This window comes from Stegastes partitus, unplaced genomic scaffold, assembly GCF_000690725.1.
Source record: "Stegastes partitus isolate 25-593 unplaced genomic scaffold, Stegastes_partitus-1.0.2 Scaffold1183, whole genome shotgun sequence".
Taxonomy (NCBI): Eukaryota; Metazoa; Chordata; class Actinopteri; family Pomacentridae; genus Stegastes; species Stegastes partitus.
The window spans coordinates 49710-61122 of NW_007578914.1; the positions used below are offsets into that span (position 1 = coordinate 49710).

At 44.3% G+C, this 11413-nt stretch overlaps 1 protein-coding gene across 1 annotated transcript in view; it reads left to right on the top strand.

Annotated features, from left to right (window-relative positions):
• Window positions 1-405: 405 nt before the first annotated feature.
• The window catches only part of LOC103368648 (synaptotagmin-9-like), a 28051-nt gene continuing 17043 nt past the window's right edge, over window positions 406-11413 (top strand). Inside the window, exon 1 of the mRNA XM_008297072.1 lies at window positions 406-553. Coding sequence (XP_008295294.1) covers window positions 406-553 — 148 coding nt within the window. The remainder of the gene's footprint in view (window positions 554-11413) is intronic.

Genomic DNA, 11413 nt, shown 5'->3' on the forward strand with positions numbered 1-11413 from the left:
GCAAAGATCGCGCTGCTCGTAACGCACACATCTCCAGCACGTTGGACAGCGCACGGCGCCGCAGAGGCGGTGCGTGGATTCAACCGGTGGCTTTTTCAAGCAGAGCAGCAGAGTGAGAGGAGCCGTTCCCCTGAATGTTACGTAAAATAAAACTCTTCCTGCTCCACACGTGCGACAGGTTTTCTTATCCTCCCTCCCGTGGATCACTTGGATTACTGTTCTTTTGTTCTTTTTTTTTAATACCGAGGGTCTCCGCCGTGTGGTGAAGGCGTGCCCGCCGCCTGCCTGACTTCCAGAAGCCGAGCCGAGCAGCGTGGAAATAGCTGGGTGCCTGCGAGGCGGAGCGGAGCGGTGCGGTGGTGCCTAAAAGAGACCCTCCATTTATAAGGATGCTGGTGGTGGGAAATGCCTGGAGACAGAGATGACGAGATTTGTCAAAAGGCACTGGAACTCCTGTCAGATCTTTGCTCGAAGGGGGAAGTGCAGAACGAAAACTGTCTGGATTTTATCTACTATTTCCGAGACCTCGCCAGGCCACGGTACACGGATTCAGGTGAGGCGTCACTTTGCACGCTTGATTGAACGCTTTCATTGAATTGGAGTGAAGCGCATGTGACTTCTCCTACAGAACACCCAGAGCCTCAAACGCACAGAGAGGGGCCCGAGGTTTGCTAGAGTGACCAGAATCATATGTTTGGGAATTCAAGCTGAACCATTTGTCCTGCTTTCCCCCCCTATTTATTAAGTCCAGCTCTCTTCAGGGGGGTCTGTTTCTTATGTCAAGCCACATTAACACAAGGTTGACAATTAGGCAAGATGCAAAAAATGATGGTATGAGTCCAGTTCATTGTGGGTACATGTGCACAGACATGGTGTAGTCACAGAATGACACTCATCAGATAAAGCTGGATGCTGTTCTCTTCTTGCATGAGTTGTACCTGCTCTCCACTGTCTTGGCACATTTGGCACATTTGGTGTATCCAACTTTTTTCTGAGTTTATTTCAGATAATTCCTAATCTTACCTTAAAACCCACCAAGCATTTGCTCTTCTCTGTTTTTTTTTCTATCTGTATTTCTTTGTCTAAACAAAACAAAGAGGGTATTGACCAAAAGGTGACAAATTAGTGTGACCTCAGCTTTCTTTATTCCCAACACCTCGTCCAACAGTCCTCGCTCGAGTGTCACGCGTGAATGGGTGTGCAGAGAAAGAGCGAGGCAGATAGCCTCATTTGAAGGAGAGAGAAAGCGCAGTTCCTGCAGTCCTCCACATACCTCCTCCATTCATTCTGCCGCCAGTGGTTTGCATTATTATCGATGATTATTCACCACATGAAAGCCCTTTGTGAATTCCCACTCCTTCCTCCCCCCCCTCACCCACCCACCCGCCCACCCTTGCTGTCACTCTCTGCATCCCTTTTCTTCCCAACCTCTTCCTCAATATTTCTTCCATTCGCCAGCTGTCCCAGCTCTCCCCTCTCTCTACCTCAGTGTCAAAAGTGGAATTATGGGAGCAGGCAGAAGGGCTCGGGATCAGGACGGTTTGCATTTAAGGTTTAATTTCACTTCTGGCTGGCAGAAGTGAAATTCTGTGATGGCAGCAGCAGGAGATGAAAGAGAGCGGGGCAGGCCACCCTTTCATACAGATTTCAAGGTGGACTGGTGGGGTTCAGGGATTTGACTGCAACTTTTGTGGTTCTATAAATGGTTTTAACAATGTTGACTCGCAACCTGCTCCAAAAGTTATTAACGGTGGACGTGTATTTAGACAAAAGATGATCAACGAACAAGTATCTGGAACACAGAGATATGACTGTAGAGATCCTTTCTTTGCTCCTGAGTTGATAGACAACTGATGTAACACGTACTTCATCTTTTAAAGGAATAGTTAGACATCTCGAGGAGTCGTCTTCCTGAGAGTTACACGAGAAGATCAATACCACTCTCATATCTGTCCAGCTGAAGCCGGCAGCCAGATTAGCTAGCTCAGCACAAAGACAGCAAACAGTGGGAAACCACTAGCCTTGCTCTTTCCAAGGTGTAAAAACAAAAAAGTTGGGGTTTTATGGAGGTTATGGACTATTGCTTGTCCATACTTTTAGTCTATGTCATGGAAACAATGACATGAAATGCAACTCGTCCAACACATTACGCCACAACTTGTGATTTCTACAAGTAAGTTTCAAAAAACAGGATTTTTTGTGTTAATTAATAAGCTTTAGAGGTGCTGGTATGTAGATTTACTTATCTTGGGATAGATTCATTGTAGTTGTTCCCTCATGTTTTTTATGTTAAAATAAACCAACCAGCTACTGGGACTGGCTTCGAATTTAACTGACAGACATGAGAACAGTTTTCTCATCTAACAGTCAGAAAGAAAGCAAATGAGCATTTATCCATCATCTATACACCACTTAATCCTCACTGGGGTCGCGGGAGTCCATCCCAGCTGACAGGTCGCCACAGAGACAACCAAGCAGACTGTGGGAGGAAGCCGGCGAACCCAGAGAGAACCCACGCTGCTGCACGGGGAGAACATGCAGAAAGATCCCAGGCATCCTAACCGGGACGTGAACCGGTGATCTTCTAGCTGAGAGGCGGCGGTGCTAACTCTGAGCCATGTTTCCAAAAACAAGTCTTCCTCTAAGGCCCAGCGTGTGCACAGCGTTTAGTCGTGGTTCTCCGAGCAGTACCCAAACTGCTGCTGTTTTTAATTGTAGCTGTTTAATTAGTTAGGGATGGGTCATCAGGTCCAAGCAGCTAGATTCTTGCAGATAACAACCAGCAGCTGTCGAGGCGCCGCAGACACTCACACGTCTCACACATTATGTTGTGTCTGGATATTAACTAATAACTAACTAGGGGGGGAAAAAATTAACCAGCTTCTACAGAGAGGTCTGCTTCAGGAAAACAACAACATCTCAGAGGTAGAAGTTGGATATTGCTTTTTCAGCACTTGTTTGCCTCCTACACTATTGCACCTTTGAAGGTCCTGTGCTCTAAAATTGGTCCATCCTCTTTGTTGTGATGCAGTCTCTGAATCCCTCCAGATGTCTATAGATTGTTCTCCACCAGGCAGCACTCGGGCAACCTGCCAAACTGATTGTGGGCTCAGTGTCCTCAGAGGCACGTCTCTCGGTTTCTCCGCATTATTCTTCCAAATTACACGTACTCTGGTATTCGCAGAGTTTGCGCGGCACAGAAAGGACAGTTGGTCCGAGTTCCTGTGCGAGGTCTTGTGACGGCGCCCACACACAGAGCTGGCCCTGCATCAGGCAGTGCTGTTGGATTTGGAGGACGGGTTGCCTTACCTACAGCATAAAGAGCCAAAACTATTACTGCCAAGTAAGTCTTTTCAGATTGATTCAGTTTGTAAATGCTGCTGCGCCATATAGTTTCATTTTATCTCATATTCATACTGAGAGAACTGAAAAAAACCAGCACAGTCCTGCAGCACGCTTACAATTTGAGTATTAGTTTTACATCAGATGTGTGTACAACTTGCCAGAGCGTGATTCAGAAGATGATTCCTGGTTGCATAAGGTGGTCCTGTGATGTTAGTTACTCTTTGAAAAACATGTGTTCTTCTCTTCGCGAGAAATCTGTCATATCAGTCAGATGAAACACTCAGAAACAGAAAAAGCACTGAAACTGCATCCAGCTCCGTGAGTAGAAGCAGATGGGATTTCAAAAAAAAAAAAGCGTGCACATATTAAACTGCATAATTTGAAACATCAAAATCTCTTTCGGTTAATCTCTCTGTTGATCTCGTGTGCAAAACGATTTGAAAAGAAGCAAAAAATGAGGGAAGTAAATGCTCCATGAGACATAATGGTGAAATAGTTTTCCATGTTACTAAACTATGTTTCTGCAAGGGCTGCAGGGTGGCTCAGTGGTTAGCACTGTTGCCTCGCAGCAAGAAGGTTGCCGGTTCGTGTCCCGGTGGGGGAGTTTACATGTTCTGCCCGTGCAGTGTGGGTTCTCTCCGGGTTCTCCAGCTTCCTCCCACACAGTCCAAAAACATGTAGCTGGCAAACGTCCCACTTGTGGATCTATACCTGCACAAGCCATAAGATCCCCCCCAAAAAGAGCCTAGAATTAGTCTGCTCAAATAAAATAAATGTTAAAATTATAAATTTATAAAGGAAAAATATATACAACAAATACACATTCTTAAATTTAAAAATCAGCTAAAACAGCTTTAAATGATCAAAGTATTACAAAACAAATACAAAAAAAAAAACATCACACTGGACTGAGTTGGATAATCGACCCAAAATGTTAGGAAAGGTTGCCGGTTCGTGTCCCAGTTAGGACACCCGGGATCTTTCTGTGTGGAGTCTCCATGTTCTGCAGTGTGGGTTCTCTCCGGGTTCTCCAGCTTCCTCCCACACAGTCCAAAAACATGTTGAGGTTAATTGGTGATTCTAAATTGTCTGCAGGTGTGAATGTGAGTGTGCTTGGTTGTCTGTCTCTAAGTGTAGCCCTGTGATAGACTGGTGACCTGTCCAGGTGAACCTGCCTTCACCCTGAGTCAGCTGGGATAGACTAGTGACCCTAGTGAGGATTAAGCGGTGTATAGATAATGGATGGATGGATGGATATTTCTGCAACTCAGGAGGGTATTAGTGGGAAAAGTTTCCTACTAAAAGCTGTTTCATATGGACGCCAGATACAAACATACCTGCAGTTACTTTTTTAATGCTGTTTTCTCATGACAACAAGTTAATTTATCTCGTTATCTCAAGATATCGACACTCGCTTTCTCGTGATAATGAGTTAATTATTTCGCTATCACAAGAAAATGAGCGTTGATGTGAAAACAAAAGGTTGGTTCTGTTTACCAGATATCAGGAGATGCCACTGCCAGCGGGATGCAAACTACAGGGGGGCCGGTTGGGAGCTCGGCTCCTCTCAATAAGACACGAGCTCCCCTGAAAACGTGCGTTCTGAAATCATAGGGGGTCTGTAAAATATTGACAATATGCTCTTCTTCTCGAGCATTTATGTTTTTTCTGTATATTCATCATCATAAATCATGCGTAAAATTAGGCTATTATTGATGTATGATTCATGCATGAGGGCAATTCATCACTAATTCACTTTAATAAAGATACAAGCACGTCTGCTATTCTTGCCAAGGTTTTTCTTTCTCGCCTGTGGAAACGTACATTTACTGTAAAAACCACGATGTAAAGCAGGTAACTAATGTATGAACTGTAGCACACGGGAATACAAAGGTGCACTTATTCTACATGGGAAGTGGTGTTAATAAAAAACGGTCCGTCTCACTTCCTCTCAGCAATAAAGTGGTGTTATTACTGAAATAAAAAGCAGCTCTCGCTCTGTTCTCCTTGCTGCTCCTCACGCCTCCGTGGTGCCGAAAGACGCACAGCGGCGGCTACCTTTCATCTGTTCTCGTATTCCTATTATTCTCGCTCTTATTAACAGGAAGAAGGACAAATAAAAGTTAAATCAAGCGCTTTATAGATGCTCCTGATCACAAAAGAAATGAAAAAAAAGTAATCTCTCCCGATCACAGCGTTCACAGATGGCATTTTCACACCTGCAGCCACTGATTTAAGCTGAAAATGTCAGATCAAGGAGCACCTATTATTGATCAGCGCATCACACTGCACTTCAATCAAGGTGGAACACAGGCGCTGCCTTGTGTCTTTCTGTTAGCGATAACATTCAGATCAGTCGTCATCATTTAAGGAGAAGACTAGCCCTTCAGCAACTTCACAGGCGGGTGCAATTCAGTGATCACGCTGAGCCTGCTGATAGTCTTGACAGCGATCGCGACGGCTGAAATCAGGAGTGATCAAACCAGACACTCGTTTTCGAGTCCCCCCTCCCTCCGTAACTTTTTCTGCACGAAAACAAAAGTCCTGTTCTCATGATAAATTATCTCATTATCTCAAGAAATTACCCTTTTGTGTTTATCCCCAAGATGGCAAAAATAATGAATCGGTGATCATGAGATAGCGGCAAAATAAATGCAAGTTATCTTGTTCTATGCAATCCTGGACACGGCCCCATAGACTGTATGTAAAGGAAGGATGTAGCTTCTGGGTCTGAAGAGTGAAGCCAACGCAGGACCTGTCATCATTCTGATGGTTAGAAGAAGGCAAAAGGTCAGATTGTAGTATTTGTACAACACTTTCCTTATGAGCTTATGGTCTCAATCGTCTCCTTCGATACAGCGTGGGGTTCGTTTTGTAAATTAGAATGAGTCCAAGCCAATAAAACAGGCTATACTTGAGGATGCCATTGACTAGCTGACCAAGGTGGCAAAAATTTCACTCAAACTGAGTGTCTTTATACCTTTATCTTCTTTTAAAAATATGGTGAAGCAACTATTTACCGAGTCCTGTACCTACTTTTAGTGTGTTTTATTGTTACGTTTTGTTTGTGTGTTGTTTTTTATGGATGTGTTGTATTTTCTGCTCTGTGCTGCCTCTTGGCCAGGTCGCTATTGTAAATGAGAACCTGTTCTCAGTTAACCTACCTGGTTAAATAAAGGAAAAATAAATAAATACATAAAATTAAGGCTTCGAAACTGTGTCTGGACTGTAACACCATCATTCCTTTAGTTTTACGGTGAAACAGCAAACTTTTCCATCAAGCCATCAACTTTGCAGTCACTACATCTTATTTCATGCACCATCACTGTGTTACAAATTCATTTACACACCCGTCGTTATACTTGCCGGTTAGTGATAACACAGTCCCAATACAAAACACTGTTATCTGATTAGGCCGTGCGCTATTTCACGTAATTGTCCCAGTTCTTCCAAAGTTCCTAAAAAACACACATGGCAAGCTGTCAGCCCGTACAGAAAAAATATCTTTATCTATTGTTGTTATCTATGCACGTTTCTCTGCTCTGGTGTCGAACGCCTACTTGATGCGATGCTCATTATGATGATTACTTTTTTTGTTAACCGTATCAGCATTTTGTTTGAAATCCTGGAGGTTTTTTTTTTTTTTTGTCCAATAAAGCTGACACGCTGTCAAACAGTGACAGCGAAAAACAATCATTACTGTCTCTAAAAACTGAAAAGGGATCATTCTAGTCCTTAGATTATACACTAATTACTTCTTCTTTTTTAATCTTTACCTTGTACGTATGGCCTCAAGACTCCTTTGCTTTATTACTGTAGGCAGCCAGTAGCCTGTTGCTAAGTCAGCACATAATCTGAGAATAACTCTGTATGTCTCTGCCCTCGCAAAGAATGAGGCACAGTTAAAAATAGACCTGGTCAGATGGATGCAGCAGACTGATTCTATTAAAAAAAAAGTCACTGTGCAAGAGCCTGGGCTTTCCGAAAAGCAGATCTACCTGAAAGATCAAAGGTTTAAGCGCAACAAACGAAAAAGAAAGTGTTAGATAACCACAGATTATATCCATCCGCCCTGCATTAGACACAGAACAGCATGCAGAGACCTGTGCGCTAAACAGAAACAATGGGGAACAGGTTGTAGCGGGAGTCGGGAGGCTGCGTACAAAGCTCAGGGGAAGCAAACAAGATGGGTGGCCTAGATGCTGGAGATTGCCGGAAATAATTGACAGTGGCAGAGTAGGACAACTCAGACTGACAGGCTGGGGAATGGACTGTGGTGACACAGGACAGCTCAGGTGGACTGCCTGGGGACTGAAGAGGAGGAAAGCAGGGGAACTCAGGTGGAGGACCGGCGTAGGAGAGGTCAAGCGAGGGGCTGGAGATTGACAGGGCACGAGAGTCGAGGTGGGCAAGCTGAGAAGCTGGAGAGGAAGGAGAGGCCGCTTGGGAGAGCTGCCGTGGACCTGAAGGTGTAAACTATTAGCTGGATGGAAAGCAGAGGTCAGGGCAGATGGGAGGAGCTGCCCAGTGGGATGATGAGAGGGAAAGGCAAATGGGCAGAGCTGCACAAAAGGCAGAGTTACAGGAGGGCAGCCAGGAGGTCGGGGATTCGACAGGCCTACTTCAGAAAGTGTCTTAAAGGCCCTCGGTGGACTTTAAGGTTGAAGGCATCAGTGGAACCACCCAGAAGGGGCGGACAGGCGACTGGAAACTGGTAGGACCGGGCCAAGTAGGACAGGAAACCAGAGTCACCCTTTACAGAGGCTTGATTGGTGGACTGCAGCTGGAACCCCGAGGAGTTGTAAGTGGGGAACGGGCAGGTGGCTGGATAAACAGGCAGCTGGAGACCGATGTAGAGAGCTGGCTACTGGGGTGCATGTCTGGTGGTTGTCAGCTGGAGTGCGGGATCGTCTACAACAGCACTCAGCTGGAGATCTAAAGCATCCGGCAAATCAGCCAGTTGAAAATCAGCCAGTGTATAGTTGTCATGAGCAGAAAACCAGGGGTAGCTGCAGCGCTGGTGCAGAGCAGGAATGCTTTGGAAGCTTTGGCAGTGGCGGCTGACTGAGGATGATCATGCTGGGCAACAGCAGCCCAGCTAATACCGAATATTAGCCTCACCACTCAGTGGGTTTTTTAATTTTCAGTTGGACTGACAATGGCTGAGCTGCTCACATACATTTAAGATAACTGCTGTTGTCGTGCCGCAGAATGAATTTAGGACAGATCAGACGCCTCCCTGGTGGCACTGAGTGATGGATAAGAATCAAAACATCTAAAGTGCTTTAAAACTGTTGCACTGTGCTATATGTGAACGGCGCTGCTTAAGAATAGATTTAATTAAGATGCGGCGATACGACACCATATCGCTCATGTGCAGTTTGTTTTGACAAAGATTACAGTTAGCCATGTTATGAACCGCATTTATTTCTGCGGTTATCTTGTTGCAGGGCGATTACAGCAATTACAACTTTATCAATTTTTTAAGGCCTCAGAAAAACTCGAGCATCGATTAGAGCGAGCGGTGCCGGCACACAGAAGGTGTATGCCTTTTATAATTCCATAATTAAGTGCACATACAGTCCTACGGTCTATTATCAGAAATGTACTCCATCCTCATTATAACGTGACCTACACGGACCTAACATCTACTGATGACGCCTATTAGTTGACACACTGTTCATGAAAAGACTGTTCTGGGCTGCTTATGTGCCGTTACCGCTAAAAGAACAACATATGCAACATATGTAAGGCCGACTGTAGGAGCCATGAGTAAGTCTGTGTTTTTGTTGCCAGGATAAAGAGCACATTGATTATTGTTGTTTTGATTGTGATCCTTTCTGATGGACACATTTGATTGGGAGGTAGCAGCTCCCGTAGATGGGCGGGGATTTAAGCTCACCTATTCACCACTTCACCTGAGCTTTTGTGAGGAGAAGAGGGAGAGTGGGTGAGCTGGGTCGCCGTATTTTTTGTTGACCGTTTTTTCGTTTTTTTCGCTTTTCTGCTATAATACTATTTTGATTGCTATTTTATTTTGATTACTTTGATTTGGAGTTTTTTTTCCATATGAGTTATGATCCTGTTTTCATTTAATAAAAGGCTAAACTTATTTATAAGCATCTCCGTGAATTATTATTTAACCGTGCGTCAGACAAACAGACCCAGGCTCAGTCTCTCAGCGACACGAGAACTTGGACGTCGCTTCACCGACGCTAAGCAACATCTTAGAAATATCAAAATTTCACAGCAGAACATGTTGCATATGGCTTGTCATTAACTCAGTCTGCCATAAATCCTGCTGAGATTCTGTATTTCTTGAACCACTGCTGCTAGATGAGCGTGTTTGAGGACGGCTTGTTCCTTTGAAGGTATGAATCCCCGTTAATCCAAGTACAGCTTTTAATTTAATGATTCATGCTTCTTACGTAAGACGGGCAAGCGAACCTTAACCCTAATGCCTCCTGCCGCCCCGGGTTCCCAACTGCTCCAAAAATATTGTTTTAGTGAACCCTCTGTGCCTCGGTGAGCTGTTTTGAAGCTCAGTGTGGTGACTCTGGCTGTTGCCATCTTGGCAGTGCCTGATTCTTTCGAACTCCCAGCTCCAAAAATGAACAAAGAGGTGGAGCGGAAGTGGAGCTGAGGTGGACCGAACAAAGGGGGACTGAACTGGGACGCCACCCATCCGTCACTCAAAGCCTAATTATGCACAACTTCAACCCTTATTATCGTTTAAACGGGTGAATTATGGAAAAATCCGCCACCCGATATAGTTGTCATGAACAGGGAAATCAGCCACAGAGATCAAAAGTGTTTATTTCTGCTTTAAAGTTGGGCATTTGAACATTTCAGGGCTGTGGGGATTGACACGCTTTCGGAGCCGGTCTCAAGCGGCCTTTTTAGGAACTGTAGTTTTTGGCACTGCCCCCCATTGGCTTCACTTTCCAGCCTCTGAGGTTTCTGCTTGGATGATACTTTAACTCGTTTTATGAGACATTGCTCGTAAACATGATTTGAACTTGAGACGTTTCATAAGTCTGTTACGGACACATTGGTTCTGTTTGGGGTTTCAGACGCCACAACTGTAAAAGCTCACTTTCTGTTATTGCAAGTTTTGTTTTTGTTTTTAATCATAAAATTTACAATCAGCAGTGGAACCCAAACAAAGAGAGTGTAGGTAGACATTAACGTAACACAACACTCGATTTGCCTTGAGGAGCTAAATTAATTTGACTTGTTAATAGGGACACAAAACTCATATGAATTTTGCATAGAGTCGTTGCCAAAGTCCATTGTGTGGCAGCAGCTTCTCTTTCGAAAAAGAATGCTTTTGAGAAAAGTCACGCGCTTCTCGAGAGCAGAGATGATTCAGAAGGCCCCCGATGACTCTGCCGGTTCGCACCTCAGCTCCCTTTCCTCGGTGACTCGCGCACTCTGCGCCGGTGTCAACGAATGCCGAATATTCAGCGTCATGCTTTGGAACTAGAAACTCTTACTTGACAGACTAAGGCCTGGAGTGATGTGCCTGTAAAACTTTTATCCTCCCACAACCACTGCTGCTGCTACTGTTGCCCACAAGGACATTAACATAAATTCATGTTGTACATTTATGACTAAACTACTACAGGAGACTTTGTGAGTGTGGTAGGATTGTATAAGATGCCTTAATAACAGTAACCATCGTTTTTACGAGACCTTTTTTCATGACACGGACGTCTTCAGGTTGCTGTTATGCGCTCAGCTGGTTTAGCAGAAGAGATGCTTGGAAAGGTCTCTTTTTGTGAGATTTTGGTTTTGACACCATGAGTTCATGAATTTCGCTGTTTTGTGTAAACTGATAGTTAACCCTCTGAACCCTGATCGGAGTCTGGGTTTGTTTGTTTTTTTTTCTTTTATTCCCGTCACTTAATTCGGTCTAGTTTTTCATTGCATTACCAAGTCCTGCAACTCTTTGACAACAGTACAACCACAGATAGAGGTACAGAGAACAACAATCTCTTTTAGCAGTATAATAAGTTACAATGCCATAAATCATACAAATAAGTTGAATTTCTTTGATTAATTGTTT